Source organism: Miscanthus floridulus, chromosome 1 (assembly GCF_019320115.1).
Source record: "Miscanthus floridulus cultivar M001 chromosome 1, ASM1932011v1, whole genome shotgun sequence".
Classification (NCBI taxonomy): domain Eukaryota; kingdom Viridiplantae; phylum Streptophyta; class Magnoliopsida; order Poales; family Poaceae; genus Miscanthus; species Miscanthus floridulus.
The window spans coordinates 79,376,197-79,401,981 of record NC_089580.1 but is presented as its reverse complement, the minus strand read 5'-3'; the positions used below and the strand labels follow the sequence as shown (position 1 = coordinate 79,401,981).

Sequence of the window (25,785 nt, the reverse complement as noted above, 5' to 3'; positions counted from 1 at the left end):
TCAAGCAAATTCATTGATTTCCCCATCAATCTTTGAGGAAAAATGGTCCCAAACTCGATTAGAGAGCAGCTCCATTGATTTCACAACTCTAAAGAGCATTTGGTTCACGTTTTGACCGGAGGTTGTGTTTGTTACTCTTGGAGCTTGACTCGTAGCCGGCTAAAGCGTCGCCTGTGGAGCTTGCCAACTTGTGTGGCAGCCCCGGAAGGTTTGTAACAATCTCTTGAAGCTAGTAAACTCACCCCTCATCTCAAGAGTTAAGTCTATTGACTTGAGAACGAGTAAGGGCTGAAAAGCTCTAAGCCTTAGTGGCTAACCTCAACAACGTGGAGGTAGGCAAGCCTTGGTGGCGAGCCGAACCACGGGATAAATCATTGTGTCACTTGTGCTTGATTTACATTGCTTGCATGACATATTGTAGTTGAGGTGATTTCTAATTTTTTTTGTCGATCTACTTGTGTGTGATGTTTCTACCACTTCTAGCTCTTGATCTGTGTTTGTCATACCTGCAGTAAGCTAGGAATTTTCTCCAATCTAAGTTTTTTTTCACGGATTTTGAACTGTGACTCAAAGTTGTCTGCAGGTGCGGCAGTGCCGCTGTTCTGGTCCAAAAGTGCCGCCCTCTAGAGCAGCAGTGCCGCAGGGTGAATTTGATAAAAGTTTGAGTGTTTATTTTGACAGACCTATTCACCCCTTCTAGGCCAACCAGAGATCCTACAACTAGGCAAAGCCAAAGGCAGCATGGCCAATGGTGTGTAGAGCCAAAGAGGAAGGTGGGCTGGGAGTCCTCAATATCAAAACCCAAAATGAAGCTTTACTAATTAAGCGTTTACATAAATTCTTCAATAGAGAGGACTTGCCTTGGGTCTCTTTAATTTGGGAATAATATTATGGTTTTGGAAAATTGCCTAGAAATTTAAAGAAGGGATCCTTTTGGTGGAGGGATGTTTTGAAGCTTAGACAAGTTTAAAGGGATGGCTAGAGTTACGGTCAACAATGAAAAATCCTGTCTTCTCTAGGAAGACATTTGGGGAAACCAGCCAATGGTTCACAAGATGCCTTTTCATTTGCAGGAAAGAAGCACATTGTCTTTGCTGAGGGAAAACGACACGTCCCTCTTCATGGTCTATTTCATCTGCCCATCTCCCAACAAGCCCATACTCAGTTGCTGCAATTACAAGAGGAGTCACAAGAAATCAACCTGAATGATTTGTCAAATAAATGATCATATATTTGGAACTCAGATTTCTCAGTGAACAAAGCCTATAAGTGGCCATATGCATCTGCACCTAGTCTACAAATGGATTTGGAGAAGCAAATAGGGCGAAAGCATCATCTTGCATCCACCGCACTTAACAGAGATATTATAGGGCGAAAGCAAATAGCTCGAGAAGAACAAGGCCCAACCAATGGTCATTGCCCCCTATTTAACTGTCTACTTTTGCATCAGGTCCTGGATTCTCCCTAAAAAGGCATCGCGGCATTTGCCTTCAGATGAACACGAGTACTACTGCTACGCGATACGAGCATACCACGGCAGCAGAATCGAGAAAGATCCACGCGACGCAAAATGCGGAACTACCATCAATCAGTCGGAGAGTAGTGTTCAAGGTAAGTAGAGCGCCGCCCTGCCCGTGCAGGTGCAGGTGCAGGTGCAGGCTCCCCGCCGTTCGCCCGCCCTCTTCCGGCAGCCCGGCTAGAAGCCGCTGAAGAACCCGGCGTTGCGCTGCGTCTCGCCGTGGTCCTCTGCGAACTTGTTGGGGATGCTGGTGGGCTCTAGGACGCCGCTGCCGTGACTCTTCTTGGGCTTGCTGGCTCTGGCCTTGCGCTTGCGTGTGGACCACGCGATGTGGCGGTCGCAGAACAGGTACCCCGGCACGGCCGCCTTCTTGCAGCGCCATCGCTTCCCGTCGTTCCGGCTGCACCTGACGGCGGCGGCGTCCTGCTCCTGCGGCTCCGGCTTGGGTACGTCGTCCGTTGCGCTGCTGCTGCGCGGGGCAGGCGACAGAAAGAACGAACGAAAGTGATTTCTCAGCTACACCACCCGAGATCTCCTAGGGACACCTGAACAGAGGACCTTGACACACACCTGCTCCTGTTCCTGTTCCCAGAGGCAGCCGCGGCGGCGGCGGTGGGGCGGACCCGATCGTCGTCTTCTCCGCCGTCTCGGACTCCGGCGGCCAGGATGGCCTGCTTCTCCTCCGCCGCCGCCTCCTTGTCGTCCTCCGCCCGTGGTTTCTCCTGCGCCAAGAACGGCAGGAAGGCAAGTGGTGAGCAGAACGCGAGGAGGAAAGAAAGATCACCGCCTGCGGGCTGCAGCATCTCCCCTCCCGGCCTCCCGGCACGGATGGCGAACAGGCCCCTGGCCCAAGAACCGATTGTGGCGCGTGCAACAGGTACGCACAGGCAAGCAATAAGCGCCGGCATCTCACCATGGGTTGCTGCAGCGGCAGGGGAGGAGACGGTGGCGGCGGCGGTGGTCCCGGCGATGCTGCCCTGGAAGGGGTGCGCTTCCGGATCCTCATGGCCCCGCCTGGCCTCGCACCGTCCCGGCCTGCTCCGGAGATCGCGTTGGGTTGCCTGCCCCGCTGGCCGGTGGCCGCTCCCTTCTCTCTCTTGCAAGTCCCCACGCGTCTCACTGGTCTTGGTCGCTTGATCTGCATTAGTACTAGTAGTCGTGGTGGTAGCGGTCCAGAACACAACTACTTTCCCTAGCCTCACCGTCGCGAGGCAGCTGCCGTCCGTTCTTTTTTCTCCGTTCAGTCAGACACGGTAAATTTCCATTTTCCGCCCCAACCTGCCATATGTATTGTGTTGTCGTATCGGTAAGACTAGCGTTCAGATGTCCGGTGCTAGGCGCGTGTCCCGACACATGTCACGTTTCGCATCCCAGGTCCTCCGTCTCGTTCCCAACCAGTGTTAACGTTCGAAACCGTGGCCCGTTCTAGTTCTTTGGTGCAACCGTCCAAAATAACACGTTTCTAAAGACGCTAGTTTTTCACTAGACATTAAACACTTCGAAAGAGAGTTATATCGAACACTTCCGTCGAGCATACTCCAAGAGAGAACTCAAAACAATCCACGTTTTACTTTCAGAATGCAATAATGAGTACGAGTTTATAATACTTAATTCATTTCATACGACCAGAGTTCTTATAAATTATTTATTACAATACTAGAGTTTAGAGTGCGATAATTAAACAGCGGAATAAAAATAAACATCTAGCGAAAACGATACAAGGATCCGTCTGTGTCCACCAGAAGAACCCTCCATACAAGAGCTACTCCTCAAGCTACACCTGAAATATGGGTAAAATAAACCCTGAGTACACAATGTACTCGCAAGACTTAGCCGACTAGTGGGAATATTTTCCCGACTTTCAAGGATATGATAGTCAATATGGGTTTGCTGTTTTCTTTTGCTTGCGAAAAACATTACTAATAGTTTATCCTTACAGTCAAGTTTTATTAGCAGTCATGATTATTTCATTAGCTAACCATACTAAGTAAGCACATGTTCTACTTTCAAGCAAGGGTTGAGTAAGCAGAACCATTTCATCATCTTTCATCTTTCAATTCTTGCTACGGTGCTAGATCATAGCCAAGTCATACCGTCTCACGAAAACGGTGATTCACGAACCAATGTATCCCAGCTGGTACCCCGAAACACACTCTCCATTTGTACCCTAGGCACAAACAAGACCAACCCATTTCATTCCTGTTACGGGGTCAAGGTCCCCGTCCAAACTTGGACTTCAAGCCCCCACACTTGATACCCGGTCTCAGTATGGTGCTTAGACCTTCAACTTTCCCCGTCTCCAATCAGTCGATCCGGAAAGAGCCGAAACCCACGACAAGAGCGTAACAAGCCTTCTCGCTCCCATAAGCAAGTATGTGCTCAGAATAATAAGTCTGTGAGCTTACTACCATCCACAGCAACGGACAACCCTTAATCGACATGAACAGGAAAAACAATGTAACCAAGCTAAGTCTCGTTGGCTATGGGACACAACTTGTTACACCCATCAATACTCATACCATATCCTTGCCATGTCTCTATTTTTTCTTTCATCATTTTATCATAAGAGTAACTATAATAGTGACCTATTGTGAGTAATGGCAGGTTACTCACGCTACCGAAAATCTAAGCATAGGAGCTACTTGAACCTGTACTAGTAGGACTCATATGACAGTTATATCTCTGCATGTGGTTTTCATAAAATTTCTGTAATGTAAATACACATCATATATATATATATTCAGTGGTTATAAAAAATAAGGATTATGCACCGGGGCTTGTCTTGGGCAGACGCGGTGTCAGCTGAGTCAGTTAGTGGTGGCTCCGGGATCTCCTCCTGTACGAGAATCTCCTCCTCGTACTCCTCGATGATCTCCTCGAACTCGTGATCGTGGATGGTCATGATCTCTGCCAACTCGTTCTCTACATGCATGCGATGATGGTACAACACTTAGCATTTATGCAACAACAACTCTTAAAATAAGAATACGCATACTAAGCTACTAAGCTAGCTCTAATGACTAAGGTACTTAGCTAACTATCATCTTCATCAAGCAAAGTGTTGGATTCAACTAACAAACACCTAGCTTTATAAATGAAGGATATATCTTTACTTCTACTAGTGATTTAAAGTATATTTGAAACAAAGAGCATTTAACTACCCTAATGTTTAGTCTATTCTAAAGCTATAAAAATTACAGTGAGCACATAATAATACTATGAAACTACTATAAAATTTTCAGGACTAAAGCTATCACCAATTTACCATAAACAATTCCTACAATAATTAACTTAATAATATTAAGCACTCTCAAATGATTTATTAGCTCCTAGTATCAACATGTACATATATGAACTAAATACACCAACAGATAGAGCATAATTTTAGGAACCTAACAAAATTTGTTTCACAATTTTTGAATACCTATATGATTTACCAAATATCAGCTCAAAAATTAAATTAGAAAACTATTTCTAATTTCCTTATGAAAAAGAAAAATGAAACCTGCCGAGCGGCCCACACGCGCGGCCCACGCGATGCAGCGCGCGCGAGCACGAGCATGCGGTGCGCCCATGCGAGACCGGCCCACGCGGAGACGGCCCGCGTCGGGGAATCCCACGCGCGTCGATTATTTTTGCAAAAGAGACCTCGAACTCCTCCCAATTTACAATTAAGTACTAGCACTATTTTCCTCTCTCAAACTTTCTCACTTAACCCCCTGGCTTTCCTAGAATTCCCCCATGTGCACCCCCGACAACTCAGTGCACGGCGGCGCTGCGAGCGACGGAACTGGGCGCATACGCCGGCCACCTGGTGTAAGGTCGAGATGGTGGATTAGAGGGGGATGAATAGTCCTTTCTAAAATTAATCACGTCGGCTAACCGAAACAAGTGCGGAATTAAAACTATCGGTCTAGCCAAGACTACACCCCTCTATATATGTTCTCTAGTACCTTGTGAAGATCCTAATTAAGCAACTAAGGTGTCGGGCTAGTTAGAGCTCACCTAACCAATTCTAGAAGCAAGGTCACATAGACCTATGCCACTAGTACTTCAAGCAACAAGAGAGCTCCTACACATGCTAGTAAACAAAAGCATAAAACCACCTAAGCTCACTAGCAATGCTCAATAACAAGGCAACCAATACCAAATTAGAGAGCGCAAATACTTAGCTACACAAACTAAACAATGACTAACAAGGCTACACAAACCAAATTAGCCACGCAAGGGAGCTACTTCTATGCTACACAAGCTAGAAGGTAACTAGCAAGCTACACAAGATAACTAATTACAAAAGCAACTACACAAGCACAATGTATATGAAAGTAATTATACGCTTGTGTAACGAGGATGCAAACCAACGGGAATATAAGGATGACACGATGATTTTTTCTAGAGGTTCACGTGCTTGTCAACACGCTAGCCCCTGTTGAGACAAGCTCCAAGGTTACCGCCGGTCCTCTTGCTAGTGGTGACCCACAAGTCACACTCTCCCACATGGAGTACTTACCACAAGCTCTAGCACTTGACCTGGCCGGACCACTTGTCGCCCCTCGTGTCTCGCTCTGTTAGAGTTGCTCTTCGCGACTCTCGCGGGGTGAGCACAATCCCCCTCACAAAGCTCTTCTCCAGAGCACCGCACAAGCTTTTAGCGGGCTTCGACGGAGACCACCACCAAGCCATCTAGGAGATGGTAACCTCCAAGAGTAACAACCACCACCAGCTTGCAACTCGAACACCTAGTGCCACTTGATACAACCTCATGATGCAATCACACTAGAATTGCTCACTCACTCTATTGGATGATCACTATCAAGCTCAAGTGAGTTGAAAGGCTCCCAAGCACTACCACATAAAGCCACCAAGGCTCTAGTGTGATCCTTCCTTTACACCCAAGGCCAGCCACCACTTCTATTTATAGCCCCTATGAAAATAGAACCGTTGTACCCCTTCACAGGGCACTGCTCAGGGCGATCGAACACGCCAGTCATATCGATCGGACGCACCCGGTCCAGCGTCTGGTCAACGGATGCACGCCATGCGTCGCCTCCGTTCAACCTTAGTCGCTTGATCTCAACGGTCGGCTGCCACGCACCAACGGTCAAATGATGACCGGACGCAGCACAGCGCCCTAACCAGACGCGCCATCGCTTGAGTCCGGTCATTTCCAGAGACCTCCTCGAGCCTTGTTTTGTGACCAGATGCGTCCGCTCCAGCACGACCAGACGGAGACCAGCCAGAGTCCAGTCATTTCTAGAGAGCTCCTTGAGCCTCTGTTTTGCGACCGGACTTGTTAGGCTGGTCACGATCAGACGCAGCCCCTAAGTCCGGTCCTTCACCGCCTGCTGTGTGTCACTGCTGCTCCTCACGCCAAGACGTCAGCATACGTCACGACCGATTGGACGCAGTCTCAGCAAGGATGACCGGACGCTACCATGCCTGAGTACGGTCATTTCTAGAGAGCTCCTTGAGCCTCTATATTGCGACTGGACGCGTCCGGTCCCAGATGACCGGACTCACCTCTACGTCCGATCCCCTCTAGATCAACTCAGTGTGCTACATTAGCATACATCATCACTGACCAGACACAGGCCCTACGTTAGCCTAACCGGACACAAACCCTACGTGTCCAGTCACTCTTCGCGCCAGCATCCGGTCATAAGATCGAGACCGCATGCTCAACTGTTGCCACTGACCGGACGCGTCGGTCCTACCGAGGCTAGCGTTCAGTCACTCATAGTGACCTTTCGCCTCCTTTTCTTCACTGAGTTGATCCTCATCAACTCTAACTTCTTCTCCTTTATAAATGTGCCAACACCACCAAGTATACACCACCATGTGTATGTGTGTTAGCATTTTCACAATCATTTTCCAAAGGATTAGCCACTCAACATGCCATGCCACTCAATCATAGCGACGATGCAACATTTGATCACTCGAGTGACACTAGATGACCAATATACAAACAAGTTTGCCTCTCTTGATAGTACGGCCATCTATCCTAAACCCGGTCATCAGCTTCTCTACACACCTATGACCGGTGAAATGAAATGCCCTAGGTTATACCTTTGCCTTGTGTATTCCATTCCATCTCCTCCATTGTTGACGCAACACATGCACCAACCAATCACCAAATGATATGATCCACTTCATATCATCATGTGACCGTATTAGTTCATCGATCTTGACTTCACTTACTTTTCACCGTTGCCTTCGTCCATTGACGCCAAGTCTTGCTCAAGCTTCACCGCCACGTGGTCCATTGCTCCAAAGCCCTTCACTCTTGTAACCGGTCCATCAAGCCAAGTCTTGTGTTGATCTTCTCTACCTTGATCACATCACTCAATGTCATGTCTCATGTGCAATGAGCTCCTTCATCATCACATGTGTGAGCTTTGCATCTTCTCTGAGGCATTTCCATCTCCATGGCATATGTTGCTCACACACATGTACCTATGGACTAATCACCTGTGTATCTTACATAAACACACTTAGTCCACCTAGGGTTGTCACTCAATTACTAAAACCACACAAGGACCTTTCACCTAGGACCTATGTAGGCCCACCTAATGGGTCGATCACCATGTCTAACCCAAGCGTCTACGCTAAGCAGCGGCGAGGGTGGCGGGACGCGCTAGAGCGAGCTGCAATGACACGCGACCATCTGCGATGACGGCGTAGCTGCCCCGGTGATCTAGAGCACCTAAGAACCTAATTGGCTAGAGAGAGAGCATCAGCAGAGTACCGTGGACCTAACCAAGGTGACGGTTGGGGTGGAGGATGACGAAGGAATGCTGGCCACGTGCGGCCGAGCCGTGCGGCGGCGCACCATGACAGCACGGTCGTGTCAGCGACAACGGGGAGGCGGTAGCGGTTCCACTGATGTGCGCAAGGTGGGGATGGAGGTGAGGCAAAGCTGGTGGTGCAAGTGAATTGGCTCGGGGGGGGGGGGGATAGTAGGAGGGCTACCAACATCCACAGCCGGAAGCGGCCTTATCAGCACGGTGATGGGGAAGCTCCAAAATTGGAGCTTGGCCGTGCGCGCTTCAAGGCTGGGTAGGGTCGGACAGCGAGAGGACATGCTAGTGAAGCCATGGATGCGATGAATTGAATGGAGGTGATCGTTCGTAGGGTGATTTGATGGCGCGGCTCGATGGCGGCAGCAGAGGGAGAAAAAGAGAGAAAGAGAGAGATGGGCGCGGCAGGTGGGCTCGACTCGTCCTCACCATGGCGGGACACGGTCGACATGATCGTTGCGGCCCATGCGCAGGCACTAGCAGACAGGTGTGCGCGTTCGCGACCGACGTGGCCCGCGCGCCACAGTGCCATTAATGACAAGGCGACGGCGAGCCCGACCACGTGCGCGTGGCAGAGGCGGCATCACACTGGGCCAGCAACGGTGTAGAGATGCAGAGGCAGGCACGGGCATGATGGCGAGGCGATGGCACAGGCAGCGGCTGCGGCACAACGCAGGGCGAGTCGCAGTGCAGCAGCGCGGCGGGGTCGGCGGCAGCGCCGTCCGGCTGCGCAAGCAGCAGCGGCGGCTCCGCGCGCCAGGGGCTAGCGGCAGCCAGGCCACAGCTAGGCCAGAGCAGCCGTGGCCGCCCACGCGCGGCAGCGCGTGTGCGCGCGATAAAGTTAGCGTGACGACGCCGAACGCCCGAACGTGGTGATCGCGCCCACGTGGCCAACCAGCCCGAAATAGTGTTGTGCACGAATTTTAAAGCGCCTATACAAACTAAACGGTCGTTGCAGGAGCTAAACCATCTTCACCATGCTCAAGATGGCATATAAGACTACCAAATCGAGCTATAACACTACATCACCCCTTAACCCAATCTCTCAAAATAATTTGCTAAATATAACAATGTCTAGCTGTTGACAACTTAAAAAATTTCTAAGTTTTTTAGCTGAACTTGATTTCAATTTGTAATTTCTAGACTAGTAGAAATATTAGCTTGTAATATCATTTTTTGACAGCAAGTATTTCACTGTCATCTACAAAGTTTATACTTCAAACTTTATTTAAGTATCACACACATGTTCTATAGTATTTTTGCTTAATAAAAATTAGCTTTAAATCCTACTTGATATACATGAACTATTGAATCAACTCCCATTTAACATTTTTATTGATCATTTTAAGTTACAACAAATTTATCTACACATTCTATCACATGCATTAACACATAAACATGATGCTCATGACATGTTTTGGTAAATGATTTAGGGTGTAACACCGAGGGTGTTACACATCTCGCGCCTAGCACAGCAAAAAACCATGCCCACGCCTATCCAACGTTCGCACGGTGGAGCACGCCCCACGCCCACCTGCCCTACCTGCAGATGCGCGCTGCAGAGGCGTTTGCAGGCCTCAAACTCCGGCACGTGAACCACGGCGGCACACCGGCAGCAGCAAGTGCACGATGGCATGCAACACCCGATATACTTTTGAAACATCTAGATGAAGCATTTGCAAGATAAATCTGAAAATAGATGAAACATGTGTACATAGCCAGTGCAACATGTGCAATACCACAATCTACTTTTGAAACATCAGATAAAACATTTGCAACATAAGTCTAAAACAGATGAAACACTTGAAACATGCGTGTATAGCCTTGCAATATATGCAACAACAAGATCAGCTTTTGAAACATCTGTACAAAACATTTGAAACAAACGTCCAAAACAACTGAAACATAGACCTGAAACAATCCAAACACGACGTCGCCGGTGGCCATGGCCTATCTGGTGGGAAACTGTGGTACCGGCGGCAACCTCCTCCTGGTGGCGCCGGGGTGGTGGTGGCGTGGTGCACGCTATGGCCGCGACGGGCGAGGTGGATGGGGGCGCGGCAGGGGACGCCGTGCGCAACATGGCGCAGGATTCGGGCGGGCACGACGCGGGATGGGGTGCGGCAAGGGATGGCCACGGTGGGGCGAGGCAGAGTGGAGTGAGCAGACGATGCAGTGGAGCGGCCGCGCGGGGCAGATGTCGAGGTTGAGGCGGGCGGCCGCGACGGGCGTAAGGCACAGTGGAGGCGGCCTCGACCGCTACCGCAGTTGGGTGAGTGGGGAAATGGCAATTGAGATTTTTTTAGAACACGCACAGTAGAGAGGTGAGTTGGGGGAGAGCGCAGGCCGGTTGCCTGGGCCGCCGGTCCGTTGGCCAAAGGACGTGTCCGGACGGGTTGCCTGCAACGAACGCCCGCGAGTATTATCATTGTTGTATCCCTGGGGTTAGCAGTAGGGATGGCAACGGGTCAGATTCGGATCGGGTGGAGTATCTATGCACCCAAACCCGAAACCAGAACTCGAAACCCAAAACCACCATGAACACCGATTCGAGTGATAACCATCCCGATAACCAAATCCGCGGACATGAAACCCGCTTTGTATGGTGACATAACAAGAGCAATAAGGACTTTTTATAAACATATGCATGACATATATATACATATTCACATGTATAAACAAGAGGCAGCAGATAGTAAGTAATTTCATGAGTCAACTTAGAATAAATTTAATAGTCTAAGTAAACTGGTTATTATTGATATATTATAAAACATGAGTTTTAATGTCAAATGATTTATTTCGAGTATCTACACGTGGAAAATCAAACTCGATAGGTTGCGGGGCCCCTAACCTAAAAAACCGTGGGTGAAAAATCCCACCCAAACTAAAACCGCTAGGCCCAAAACCCGCGGATATCTTACCCGAAACCACCCAATTGCCAACGTCAGTGGGCTCGGGCGCTCGACGCTCGTTACGCCAGGCAGCTCGGTCTTCCGGTCCCATCGCGGTCGCCACTTCCTTTCTGGCGGTTGCGGGATCCGGCCGTGCCGTGCGCGTGGGGACTGTCAGCGAGAGCGAGGGGCCGGGGAATGTTCCGTTTCCTTCCGCTGCGGGGCTGCGGCGGCATAGACAGAGAAGATCTGGGAGCAAAGCTAGGGCCGCGCGGGTGCTGGGTACCGTGACGTTCATTGTTTGGTGATGAGTTGGTGGGCGCCCGTCGACGGTGGTGGACCGTGGTGGTCCTGTCTGGTGGAGTGGAGGTGGACTCGCCCGCGCGTCGCGTCAGTTACTGCTGCGGGGCGTGTGCGTGTTCGTTCTAGACGGAGGCCGAGTGGAGTAGTCGAGCGAGGACGCGTGACTGCCGTGATTCTGGTTGCCGAATGCCGACTGCGGAGTCTCGCCTCGGTGGCTTCCCTTCTTCTAAGCGCTTTTCCGGCTGCTGATTTGAGACGGTCCGCCTGCTGATCGGTCTCATTACGCTCTGCGTTTGGCCAGGGAAACGCCGCGTGGAAAGTAAAGCGTCTGGGTCTGCCTGTGGTCTAGTTCGAGAGATCGGGGAACACATCACGAGGCACAAAATGTAAGCACGGTAGTACCGAGTGCTGGTTTAGTTTCCAAATTTTTTTTAAAAAAGGACTATAGTAGCTATCACATCGAATCTTGCGATACATGTATGGAACATTAAATGTAGACGAAAAAAAAACTAATTGTACAGTTTGGTTGGAAATTGCGAGACGAATGTATTGAGCCTAATTAGTTTATGATTGAACACTAATTGCCAAATAAAAAACGAAAATGTTACAATAGCCAAATTTCCAAAATTCGTAACATAAACACAGCCTAAGATCTTTTGGAGCGAGAAATGCACTTTCCACTCGTTTCTTGGTACCGTATGCCATGCGTACGAATGAATAAAAATCGCAACCGCGCAACGCTCTACCGGCCACCGTCAGAATCCCACCGTGCGCATGCGCGTCGGACAGCCGGGCCACGGGCTACGAGCGGACTGCTCAGACCCCGGCGTCCAGGCGCGCGGCGCCGACCAGTGCGGTTCCCTCGAGGACGCGCTGGACGGCCTCGCTGGCGCAGGCTGCGCGCAGCCGCCGCAGGGCCCGCCTGTACAGCGCCGTCACCCACCGCAGGCGCAGCCTTCGGATCAGCGCCGTCCCCAGGAATCTGCGCCGCGGCCTCCTGACGCTCCCCCCGAGCCTGGCCACCGCCATCTTCCTCCTCCTCCTGCTCTTCCCGCTCCCCTGCAACACAACAGGCCGCGGCGCGCGGCGCGCAACGTTGACGGCCATTTCCTGCAGATCCCTCATGATCCTCATCTCCTTTGCACTACCACGGCACGCAAGCTACAGGTATTTAAGGGTGATTTCCTTTCGTTTTCTTCTGTTCAATTAGTTTATTAGTACGAGATAATGCTGACTAGGAGTAACAAATTAAAATATGGATCAACGTCGAGGTGGTTGTGACTAGTGAGGTCAGCTGTCCTCTCTACCGCGCATCGCTGCATGAATCATACAAGCACTGATGTAAGACATGTTTCATCTGATCAAAAGTTGTTAATCATCCACCTTCCGCTGGTTACTCCCTTCTAGCAAATTGGAAGTCGTTTTAATTTTGCCCAAAGTCAAACTTCTTTAGCTTAGACCAGATCTAAAAAAAACAGCAACAATAACTACAACTACAACATCAGACATGATTCACTCTAAAGTTTGTGTTAACATCAGTTTTTTTTTCTCCGAATTGTAAGACAGATGCAAACATCCACGTACATCACCTAGCGCCGGGCAAACACGTCATGATAAGCCTCAGGGCTACTGTATATTTGTATACTATATATAGATATGGATATACATATACATATGTTTATCTAATTTCGCATGTTTGAAACAAACGAGGGCACAGTCGACTGATCGGGAGTCACTACTCGAAGAATAGAGCCATTAGATTCCGAAATAAATACAAAAATTGCAATCACTCAGCCTCATATTGAGGACTTGAATCTAGGTAGACAGATTGCATCATAAGGAACCAAACCAACTAAGCTAGTTCACATCATCTACTATATTTGATAGTGTATTTATTCGGTATTGTGGATGTTAATATATTTTTTAAAACCTTATCAAATGTAGATAAGTTTTACAACAAACTAAGGGTGGGCCTAGGACTAGGGCCTCTAGGGCTACATCCCTAGTCATGGCCCGAGAACTCTCAGTATTCCATGTAAGGCCCTGTTTAGTTCCACTTTATTTTGCCAAAATTTTCAAGATTTCCCGTCACATCGAATCTTTGGACGCATGCATGAAGCATTAAATATAAATAAAAAATAAAACTAATTACACAGTTTAGACGAAATCAACGAGACGAATCTTTTAAGCCTAATTAGATTATGATTGGACACTAATTGCCAAATAACAATGAAAAGCGCTACAGTTGCATTTTGCAAAAAAATTCACATCTAAACTGGGCCTAATTTTATCCCACAAACAATAGTAGGTCCATCAAGAAATCAACTAGGGCACTTGCTTGGTTCGATGACTGTTGAACTTCCCAACTGGGCACCGTGTCATCACATATGGGAGTCCGCTCTACTCCTCATCCATGCTCGATCGACTACACAACTCCCCGTCCTCATCCATACATGGCCCGACGCCGCCTACCACCAGCCGCCGAACAATTGGAGCAGCAGATCCCACATCCTTACGAAGTCGCCATCTGACGGTTGCCTTCTAGTTCGTTGTTTGCCCACAGCCTCGTGCCCCTAATAGATTTGTGGGCCATCACCCGCTCAGCTGCTCAATACAAGGTGCTCGGCTCACTGCTATGTCTATTGTAAATGTAAGGTCCCGTGAGCACCCAAGAGGAGTGTGAATTGGGTCTCAATTTAAACTACTCAAGAAAAACCATAAACACTGTAGCAACATGTGCACTTAAGGTTATTTTAGTGTACTCTAACTTAGTCTAACTTACCTTAACCCACAAAGAGTTTTGTAACCTAGAGTCAATTATCAAGTAGCCTATAGCTAATCTTGAAAGGTAAAGGATAAACAAGTTAACCGCGCGCGGTAAGAACAAACTTGGTAGGTAAAGAGTTAAGCATAGAGAGCTAAGAGAGAACAAACTCCCATATATGTAACGGTATCCTGTGGTATCGATTGCCAAATTGCAACCTCTAGTCCACGATGGAGTCCCACCAAAGTTTGCTCCCAATCACCTTGTGTCTACTGGTCATGGTGTTGGATTTGTCACACAAGGCTTCCACCATCCGAAGTCTAGTGCCATAAGTCACAAAGTCTCATCACCACCACTCTTCCAGTCACCTTAAAGTCGTGTACACTATGGAGCTTATCCACACTGAGTGTCAGGATCAACGCCCTCTTAAGTGAGTACCCAACATGATAATCCGCTAGGTATTATTAAGCTAGACACATCCCTTACTAGGTCATCCTGGTACACCTCCCATAAGATGTACTCGGGCTTCGCCTCATCTAGGATCAGTTCGAGAGAGAGAATACATCACAACAGTGCTTAGATCACATTATAAGTTCAAAGCATTAAAGTTTACAAGTCTTGGTTCGCATACTTAGTTCATCACATGGTCACACATCACAGTCTACATCGAAGTCTAGTGGAAGTCTTTCAACATAACATAGTTTATGATAATGGATACATGGATGTGCCACATCCATGTATCTTCTTTGCACTCATATAGGCCGATCAACTGATTAATAATTAACTGTGAATCTCCAAATACTTCAATTGCCTCAGCCTTTACTTCATGAAGAAGTTGAAGCCCTTTAAGAATGGCCTCATATTCCGCTTGGTTGTTGGTAATCATTAGTTCAGTTGGAAGAGCAAACTCGAAACTTGCCCCCCAAGGTGAAATAATAACAATACCAATGCCACCACCTTGCTTGCATGATGACCCGTCAAAGAACAACGTCCAGGGTACCAGCTCCACATAGCCAACAATTGCCTTATGATGCTGGGTGACAAATTCGGCTATTACTTGCCCTTTGACTGCTTTAGCCGATTCGTACCTCAAGTCAAATTCTGACAACGTAAGAATCCACTTTCCCATTCTTCCATTTAATATTGACATTGATAGCATATGCTTGATCACATTAGTCTTGGAGACAACTGTACACTCAGCCGACAACAAGTAATGTCGTAACTTAGTGCAAGAGAAATATAAGCATACGCATAACTTCTCGACGGGAGAATATCTTGTCTCTGGGTCCAGAAGCCTCCTACTGAGATAGAAAACAACTCGCTCTTTCCTTTTGAACTCTTGCATCAGGGCCGATCCAATTGTCTGGTTATCGGCCGATATATACAACTTAAAAGGCTTACCTTGCTGAGGAGGGACCAACATGGATGGACATTTCATATATTCTTTTATCTCCTCAAACGCCTTTTGTTGTACATCACCCCATTTAAATTCTTGATCATTTTTCAACTTCAACAAGGGAGAAAACGGCAGAACTCTCTCTGAGAAATTCAAAATAAACCTCCTGATAAAATTAATTTTGCCAAGCAAAGATTATAACTCTATTTTAGTAGTCAGGGGCACTGTCTCATCAATTGCTTTTATACTTTTTTGACCAACTTCGATTCCCTTCTCGTGGACCATGAAACCCAAGAATTATCCAGCTGATACTCCAAAGACACACTTATTAGGATTCATCTTTAGACCATGTTTTCTTGTGCATTCTAGAGTCTCCCGCAAATCAGCTAGATGCTCCTTGTACCCCTTGGATTTTATCATCACATCATCAATGTAGATTTCAACAATCCTACCGATCAACTTATGAAAAATATAATTCATTGCCCTCTAATAAGTTGCACTGGCATTCTTCAGACCAAAGGTCATCACAACCCACTCAAATAAATTGATTGCGCCAGGGCATCTGAAAGCGGTCTTTGCTATGATTTCCTCAACCATGAAAATTTGGTTATATCCTGCATTGCCATCCATGAAGCTAATAACGTTGTGCCCGGCTGCTACGTCTACCAACATATCGGCTATCGGCATCGGATAACCATCCATGGGTGCGGCCTTGTTCAGATCTCTGAAATGGATGCAAATTCTTAACTTTCCATTCTTCTTATACACAGGAACAACATTCGATATCCACTCTGCATATTAGCATGGTCGGATAAACTTTACTTCTAGTAACCTTTCAGTCTCCTTTTTGATATCATCAAGTACGTTTGGGTTGAACCTCCTCAGAGCTTGTTTAAACGTCTGATATCTAGGTTTGATTGGCAATTGATGTTCAACAATCGATCGGTCTAGACCAGGCATCTCAGAGTATTCCTGAGCAAAGTAGACTTTAAATTCCTTTAATAAATCGACTAACTCTTGCTTATACTCAGGATCCAACTTGGCACTTACATATGTTGGCCTAGGCCTATCTCCAGAACCAATATCTACCTCTTCTAATTCATCGACCAATGTGAAGCCATGTCCTAGTTTGCCATCTATACCATCTATTGGATTATCCATTAAAACAAAATTTCAAAGCCGACTGCTTGGATCGGCTGTTGGCTTTCATTATTGATTCTAATGAAGCCTCCTTCCCATAACTTACCAAAAAAGCACTCAAAGTCTTATAGCTCCCAAAATACTAGATCGGCTATTGCGATACTCACAGATTCATCAGTGCGAACCAGCTCAACATCATCCCCATGCCATTGAATCAAACATTGATGCATGGTTGATGGCATACAATAGTTTTCTTGAATCCAATCACAACCAAGGAGTAAACTGTATGACCCTTTCCCATCGATGACGAAGAACGTAGTGAGTAGAGTCTTACTCCCAATTGTCAGTTCGACGTTCATTGCTCCCTGGGTCTTAAACGCATTACCCCCAAAATCCTTAAGCATCATATTGGTCTCAATCAAATCTCCTGGTCCCTTGCCAAGTTTATAAAAAGTGGTGTAAGGCATAAGATTGACAGAAGCACCTCTGTCTACCAACATCTTGCTCATCGGCTTCCCATCAACAAAACCTTTTACGTATAAAGCCTTTAAGTGCCGATGCTTGACTGGCTTATCGAATATAGCCTGCTATATAAATGTCAACTTGGCAACTATCTCTTCATACTTTGATTCATCAAAATCTGAATAAACTTCTTGATCTGCTAGAGCTCTAAATTCTGACGGTAATAGAAAAACCATTTAAATATTAGCCGACGGTTGCCTTCTATCGGCTGTTTGCTTAGCACGCCATACTTGAGGTTTACCAGGTGCTTGATCTTGTTCTAGTTCTCTATTCCTTAGCCGTTGTACTCTTCTTTTCTGGCTTCTTGTCAGACCTTCTAGACACCATTGGCCTTCCTGCCAAATATATTCTTCCTCATTACTCTCTTCTCCATGATCAGCCTAGTTTTGATCGACAACTCTATTTTTAAGCGTTGATCCATGTTATTATGATGATATGCATCTTGAGTATGGATAAACCGGCAGTTGGCGTGAGATTGCCTAAACTCTCAATATTGCTCGCTGCATTCTGGATAGTTATTTTTGGTAGGCAATTTCAAACCTTCGTTCCAGCAATGTCTGAAGAAAGGACAATTCCAATGTGATTCAGCTTGCTTTCTTTCATACCCCTCTTTCTCCTATTGACGATGGTATTCTTGCTCTTCTAACCAACGTTGATAATCCTTTTCCTTCTGCCGCTGCCATTTATTCAACAAAATTCAAGACGTAACACAGCGGCTTTGTTGCCCCATCCTTTGATGTCTCTTCATGCTCATATCGGCTCTTTTGTTATCACGACGCCTTCTAATCTTTTTATATTCATCAGCCGATATTTGCATCTCAGGATTGACTGTTCCAGTTTCTCTTGATCTAACTGATGTTAGGACTTTAGTCTTCCCCTTGAGCAGCCTAGCATCGACCATGTTTTGATCTCCTGGGAAAGGATTATCATCAACTTTCATCTTCCGAGGCGTATCGAATTTGAGCCTTCCTTGTTGAATAGCCCTCTGTATATGCTGCTGGAAAACTCTGCATTCATTAGTAGAATGAGATGTAGCAGTTATGAAACTTATAGAACTTCTTATTCTTCAACTGATCAGGGGCAACATAACATGATTATCGGGCAACTTGATTTGTCCCTTCTCAAGCAAGAAATCGAAGAGCTTGTCTGATTTTGTGACATCGAAGTCATAGTTCTCTTTGACTCCTCTTCCCCAAGGATTTGGTACCATTACTGTCTTCTTACCCCAATTTCATTCAGCCGCGACAACCTCTTCTTCTTCATCGTCTTCATAGCCGTCATCGACTGAATATGGATTATAAGCTTTGGCCATTGTGGTACTTTTATGGAATCGGGTATCTCTGCGCATATTCGGGAATTGGCTATTGAGTGCTGCCACTCATTGAACCAATTGATCCAAGTTGTCAAATTCTTATCCCAGCAGTTTCTCTCTCTATGTTGGCAACTTTCCTTGAATGGCCAAAGCAGCTAGCTGATCATCAGTCAAGTTCAATGAGAAGCACAAATTTCGAGTCTCTCAGAATCTTTGAAGAAACTCGGTGCCTAATTCATTAGTTCTCTGCCTTATAGTTATCAAATCGATAATCTTTTCTTCTCCTGTCCCAGTGTTAAAATATGTATGAAACTTCTTCTCTAGGTCAGCCCAATTGGCAATGGAATTAACTAGCAGTGATGAAAACCAAGTGAAGGCTGGCCCTATAGAGACAAGAAGAAGAAACAACTCGATGGGCCTCTTCAATAGATGCTTCGCCCAACTGTGTAAGATACCGACTGACATATTCTATTGTGCTTGTGCTATCTTGGCCAGTGAACTTAGCAAACTCTAGGAGCCTATATTAGTAGGAAGAGCGACCAAATCGTATCATTCTGGATATGGGCATTTGTACGAGAAGGTCTCCCCTTTTGGCTTCAAATCGAACTAATTCTTCATCATCTCGGTCACTCTCAGCAACAACTCATCAACATTTGAATTTGAATCTCTCTGCAACTGCTAACCCATGTGTGGGTTAAAATTTAGGGTACCTTGATACCCCAAATTTGGAATCATGTGAAGGGTGTTGTAATCTGTGCCATAATGATATCCTTGTGGAATCTTCATCTGTTGGGTTCTCTGCTGGTTTGTTGTTTGAAGTCTCTGGTTGTAGATGTTAGGATCTATATCTCTACGGATCCTTTGAATTGATGGTGCTATTTTTTGAGCCGACGATGATATGTGGCCTGATGTGCCAAAATTAACCATCTGGTTCTAACCTTGCCCCACCGGCTGTTGCACATGCTGCAGTGACAATCCTGGATTATACTGTATCTGATTCGTAGTAGCACCTTGAACTTGCTCAATGAACTCTGAACTACCTGGACATCATCATTACTAGCTGGTGCCACTTCTTGATGGCTAGTACCAGCTTGATTAGTCCCCTGAGTCAACGGATGTGGAATATTGTAATAAGCCTGGCCCAACCTATCAACTGGAAACCCATGAAACACCTCTTTCATAGTGTTGTGGAATGTGTTCAAGAAAACTTCATTATGATTTGACATGGCATCATGAATGGACTTGTTTACATCTACGAAGAAAGGCCTATCTTCAGCTTCATCTACATCTGTCTGCCCATGCAACAGAACTCTTGGTAGTGGATATTTCTGAACAATTGTATTGTAACATGTCTTGGTGTAGGACAACAAACACTTGTTCTAAAATTCTTCTATAGCTTTGTTGTTGACATCTTTATCCCCATCAGGTAAGTCTTCATAAGGCATCATAAGGATGTCGTTGTTGTTGTAAGCCGCCATGATGATTGTGGGGTCCCATCGGGCGTGCCAGAACATGTGTCGGCACGAAAATGAGTCGACACACGGCAAGCCAGAAGGGTCTGCTCGATGGAGCTGGAGATCCGCCTGGCTTCAACGTAGGGATAATCGATCCCACATATTCCTCCTGAGACGTGCTAGTAAATTTGACCCTGCAATTGACAAGGAGAGAAAGTTTATCAGTAATTTAAGGGGAACATACCGGTTTGTGCCTAGACAGTTCCAAGTGTACCGCTTCAGGCGCAGCCATACGGGAAGAACGATTAAATAGTTGATACGCATAGAAATCGGCTGCTACGGACTGTAAAGCTCATGGGTAGTGATTTAATTTCATATTGATAGGTATAGTACTCATAAATGAGATCATCAGCTAGACAGATGTAATCAGTATAAAGCAGTAAGCCAATGAATCTAATGATCAAAGGATATAACATGTGAACGAATCGACTGTCTAATATGAATGGACCTACAAACGCTCTGAATCTAATCTGTTACCACCAACAATGAGGTTCGATCGGATCGATGGCAGCTATGATGATAGTAACAAACTAAAACTAAAGAATCCGTAAAACCATCTATACTTCAGTAGGCTTTCTGAAACACATACTATACATGAAGGCTCGAATGAATCAGCTGAAATAGCTGATTTAGGTGAAAAGGGACTACAACGTGTGCACAATCGACTATTTCACATGGACAAACCTATGGACTCATCAGACCTAACTTGTTATCTCTAACAGTGGGGTTTGATAGGATCGATGTAGCCATGAAAAAGACAACAAATCAAACCTTTAAAGTAAACAGATCTATTGACGCTTTACAGAATCATGGACGCACATTGTAGGCATTAACGCATAGGCGATCGGCTATTTAGCCAATGCAGGCATTGCAAACAGCTAAGGTCATGCCTAATCAGGAACAAATCTACAAACTAGCATCCTCCAATCTACAGTGCCATCAGTGGGGATCGACCGGATCATTACAGCCATAATGGTGAACCATAAACTAGATTTAACTAGCCAGCAAACCTCTTCAAGATTATTCATGCCTTAACTGCTTACTATGCGCGATCAAGATCAAAGTAAAAACAGCCGATGAAACATAAACCATCGCTCAAGGTAAACAATATCATGTTGTAACAAAACGAACGACGAACCTAATAGATATGAGACTGATCTAAATCGATCTTGACTAGGCAGATTGAAGTTGTTGCAAACTAATGACAACAAAAAATATCAGCAAGATCAGTAACTTAATGAATCTACCAAAGATTGCCACTCTTAGGTAGAGCCGATAACTTGACCTTAATCTAATTTGAGCAGTGGAGGTCAACCGGATCGATGTAGCCATACTTGAACTAGATAAGAGTCGATAACTAGCATATACCAGAGTCGCAGTGGAGGTCTACCGGATCGATGTAGCTGTACAAACAGAGGTATAAGCCATGATGGTACTTACAGACAAGCTAGAGGCCGGCTGGACCGATGCAGCCCTGCTTGCTGAAGAACTCGCCAAGATCTACTCTACTCCTACTCCTATGGGGTGGCTGGAGCAAAAAAAGTAAGCAACTTGTATTTGATTGATTGTGTGCCCTTTACAATAGCTGGGGTCCAATATTTATACCCGGGACCTACATATGAATCCTACTTAAGCATGACTCATCACAATCTTTGGCATGAGAGAAAATGTTCCTAATTTAAGATAACTTGGACCCTAATCTTTCCCTTTTTGTAGAGTCCAACATGTTTTTCTTGACGCCAACCGTAGCTTTTATCGTTACCTGCTGGCGTTATCTGAAGAGAGCCAATTCCAGTGTTGTATTCGAATCAGCTGATACCGACCCTCATGCAATCGATTCCTTGATGACATGATCTTGGGAGCTTTCGAGTTCCTGCAATTCTTCTTCCCAAATTTTGGTGTAAACAATACTCTGCTCGGCAATGGTTCTCAACTGCTCGGTGACTCATTAGGGTGGTCGGACTATGAGTTTGACTCTCGGCTTTGTTCACACCTGCTCGGACAAGCTCAAGACGGCATTGCACAGCGGATACAAGGCACTCGGGGACTAGCTATGGGGGTACAACCTAGATACCCACGGCAGACTACATGGGCTATGCTCCCAGGGGTGTTCTAGCCAACAAGACGAAGACCTACGGTGCACGACACTGCTCGACATGCACCACAATGCATCAAGGGCGATATCCTAAAGATACTATGATATCTATTAGGATACATTCGATCCCATGATTCATGTAATCTATTATTACTTACCAGTTATCTCCTAGATCTAAGCGACTTGTAACCCTACCCCCCACACTATATAAGGCTGGGCAGGGACCCCCTCAAAACACATGTAATGTCATACGATCGCCAATATAAACCAACAAACCACAGGAGTAGGGAATTACATCGTGCTGACGGCCTAAACCTGTCTAACTCTTGTATCTCTGTTGCCATCTTGTTCTTGATTACACACACCTCTACCGATCAATCTACCTTCGTGGGATATCCCTTGGAGGACTGCCAAGCATCTTTTGTCGACATTACCCAATATAGTAAACATGGATTATGCATTTGGGTAGTAGAAAGGAATGCGTATCTTTGCATAAGAGCATTTGTACAACAAAGTAAAGGTGATCTTATGATGTAGTAGAATTAAGCATAGCATAGGTAATCAAGTTAACCATTAGCAAAGAGAACTCGATCTTCCACATGAGTCCTGATCTCCAATCCCAACACTAGTCTATATCTAGAAGTAGAACTTACTTGCTTTCAAATTTTATACTCTACAGAGGGGTACAAGTTAACTCCACTAAAAACAAGGGATACCGCCCATTAGACCCATCGGTACAGAAGGGATATCTCAATGCTTCAACCATTCACTAACTCGGCCAAGATGTCTGACAAAAGGTTCAACTGGATGCCCGGTCAATGTCCCGAACATTCCCGACTGACGCCATCTCCCTTGCTAGTGTCATAGATAAGATGGTCACAATTAGCTACTAGCCTTGTCTCCCCCATTGGCGACAAGTGGTCTGTACAGTTTTATGTTCATACTCACTACCACAGATACATGATCCTTAACTGGTAAGCAAGCTATGTCATCCAAGAATCCCCATCTTGCCATGACCATACGCCTTGCCGACCAATATCCATACCATACCCAAGCTATGTTAGTTCATTTGATCAACTACAGTTGTCTGGTACTGACTGGACGCTGAGTGGAGGAGCACCGAACGCTAGGGGTGCCTACATTAGGTCCACTCCAGAGAGGTTCTAGAGAGGCTTTTCTTGACCAGACGCGTCTGGTGTGTGCTAACCGGACGTTGGTCAGAGTTCAGTCAATCAACTGCAGTCCTCTAGTACTGACTAGACACTGAGTAGAGGAGCATCGAATGCTAGGGTGCCTGCGTCTAGTCCACTCCAAAGAGGTTCTAGAGAGGTTTTTCTTGACCAAACGTGTCCGGTGGGTGCTGACTAACCGCTAGTTAGAGTCTGGTCAAAGCTTAACGGCTCTCTCTAACACAGTGGCGGGTACAACTGACCTGAGCATCCGGTCACCCTGACCAGGAGCATCCGGTCAGCCCACAGAGTGATGACTCAGCCTCCAAATGTTATGTTTTGAATGAGGGGGTATAAATACTTATTTCACTCATCCATGAGGAGGTCTCTTGCCCATTTGTTCAGCTAGAGAACACCTTTGGAGTGCAAGGGAGGGCAAGAGCCTAGTAGGGTGATTGAGATTTGATAATCCAAGATTAAGGACCTCATTAGTGCATAGGGAGTAGCAAGTGTGCATCCACCTTTCTCATTAGGCTTGTCTTGGTCAAGTGAGAGTTTATGCTTGTTACTCTTGGTGATCGCCATCACCTAGATGGCTTGGTGGTGATTGGGAGCTTAGTGATCATTCCGATGGAGCTTGTGGATGACCCAAGTCAAGTTGTGAGCGGTTGTGGGCGATTCTTACCGGACGGAGTGTCAGAGAATCAGCCCTGTAGAGAGCACTTGATCCTTGTGCGGATCAAGTGGGAGCTACACCCATGCGTGGGTGCTCCAACGAGGACTAGTGGGGAGTGGTGACTCTCCAATACCTCGGGAAAACATCGCTGTATTCATTTCCCTCTCTTTACTTTGAGATTTACATTTGAGCAATTCATTTCATTGTCTTTACATTCCTAGAATTGTCCATGCTAGAATAGGATTGGAACCTAGGGTGCAAAACTTTTGTATAGGAGAACAATAGTAACACATCCTAGACATAAGGGGTGAAATGGGTGAAGTGTAGGGCTTAATTATTGCAAAAAATTGAGAATTAGCCCAATTCACCCCCTCTTGGGCATCTTGATCCTTTCAATTGGTATCAGAGCCTCGAGCTCCCTAAATTAGGCTTAACCGCCTAGAGCAAGATGTCCCATGGGGATGGACCCCCTCCTATCTTTGAGGGGGATGATTTTACTTATTGGAAAATTCGCATGGAGGCATACCTAGAGGCTTTAGATGTTGGAGTTCTTAGAGCTGCCTTACAAGGCTTCCCAAAACCTAAGGATCCTACCAACCTTTAAGGCAATGAGGTTAACTATGAGAAGTGGAATGCAATAGGCTAGAAACACCCTCTTTAGAGGCCTTTGCAAGGATGTTTTTAACCATGTGTGGAACCACAAAGATGCCCATGCACTATGGTCAGACATTTGTGCACTCCATGAGGGAACCAAGAGTGAGCATGAGGAACGCTACCACCTTGTGATGAAAAAGCTTAATTCATTTGAGATGCTTCCTAGAGAAAGTGCCAATGAGATGTATTCACGCTTGAATGTTCTTGTAGAGGAAGTCAATGGGCTTGGACTCACACAAATGCAACCCTCTGATGTTGTAAGAAAGATCTTGAGTGTCCTCCCCATTGACAAATATGGGCATATTGTGACTGGTGCTTTATCAAGGTGATCTTTCCACCGCTACACCAACTCAAATATTGAGGGAAGATCAATGCACATGAGATGTACATGCACATCACTCCACAAGATGGCTCTTCTTCCACCAAGAGAAGAGGGGCAAAGCAAGAGTTGATCATGATAGCTCAAGTGATGATGAGATTGATGATGCAAGTCTTGCTCTCATGGTGAGAAGAACTACCAAGATGCTCAAGAAGCTAAACAAGAATGGTGTCAAGTTTGATGGCAAGAAGAGAAATTCTTCACTAGTAATAGAAGGAAGCCCATCTCTGAAATGGATTGCTATAATTGTGGAGAACTTGGTCATCTAGCTCATCAATGCCCCAAACCTAAGAAAGACAAGTACAAGAAGAAGTACTAAGGGCAAGAAAGATGACTCAAGTGATGAAGATGATGACTGAGAAGAAGAAGAACAAGTCCATACAAGAAGAAGGATGGCAAGAAGAAGGAGTTTCACAAGAAAAGAAGAATGGCAAGGCATTACATTGTTGGTGATTGGCTCACGGATATTGAATCATCAAGTGGCTCATCCGATGATGAAAGTGAGAATGAGAACGAGAAGGTGGCCTGCTATTGTAATTGATTCTTCACTATCTTCACCGACACTCGCCGCCGTCATCCTCTACACACCTATACCTTATGGCCAAGGGTGAACGAAAGGTACAAAATGATGATGATAGTAAGTGGTGATGATAA

The 25,785-nt window shown here is 46.1% G+C and overlaps 1 protein-coding gene across 2 annotated transcripts; it reads right to left on the bottom strand.

Annotated features, from left to right (window-relative positions):
• Positions 1-1,118: 1,118 nt before the first annotated feature.
• LOC136487847 (growth-regulating factor 5-like) lies at positions 1,119-2,661 on the bottom strand. Of its 2 annotated transcripts, none has more exons than XM_066484965.1 (3): positions 2,433-2,661; positions 2,090-2,241; positions 1,119-1,985 (listed from the first exon to the last, which is right to left on the bottom strand). In XM_066484965.1, exons 1-3 carry the CDS (start codon positions 2,523-2,525, stop codon positions 1,697-1,699), a joined length of 534 nt encoding a protein of 177 aa, XP_066341062.1. In that variant the 5' UTR covers positions 2,526-2,661; the 3' UTR covers positions 1,119-1,696. The 2 variants fall into 2 exon arrangements, with proteins under 2 accessions (XP_066341062.1, XP_066341059.1); XM_066484962.1 differs by having other exon boundaries at positions 1,119-1,988; positions 2,433-2,655.
• Positions 2,662-25,785: the final 23,124 nt, after the last annotated feature.

Bases quoted from the DNA above. Each gene is read 5' to 3' on its own strand.
- LOC136487847 (XM_066484962.1), bottom strand. From the start codon at position 2,525: ATGAGGATCCGGAAGCGCACCCCTTCCAGGGCAGCATCGCCGGGACCA. The intron at 2,242-2,432 runs GTGAGATGCCGG...TTCTTGGCGCAG, and splicing joins TGCCGCTGCAGCAACCCATG to GAGAAACCACGGGCGGAGGA. The intron at 1,989-2,089 runs GTGTGTGTCAAG...TGCCCCGCGCAG, and splicing joins GGGAACAGGAACAGGAGCAG to CAGCAGCGCAACGGACGACG.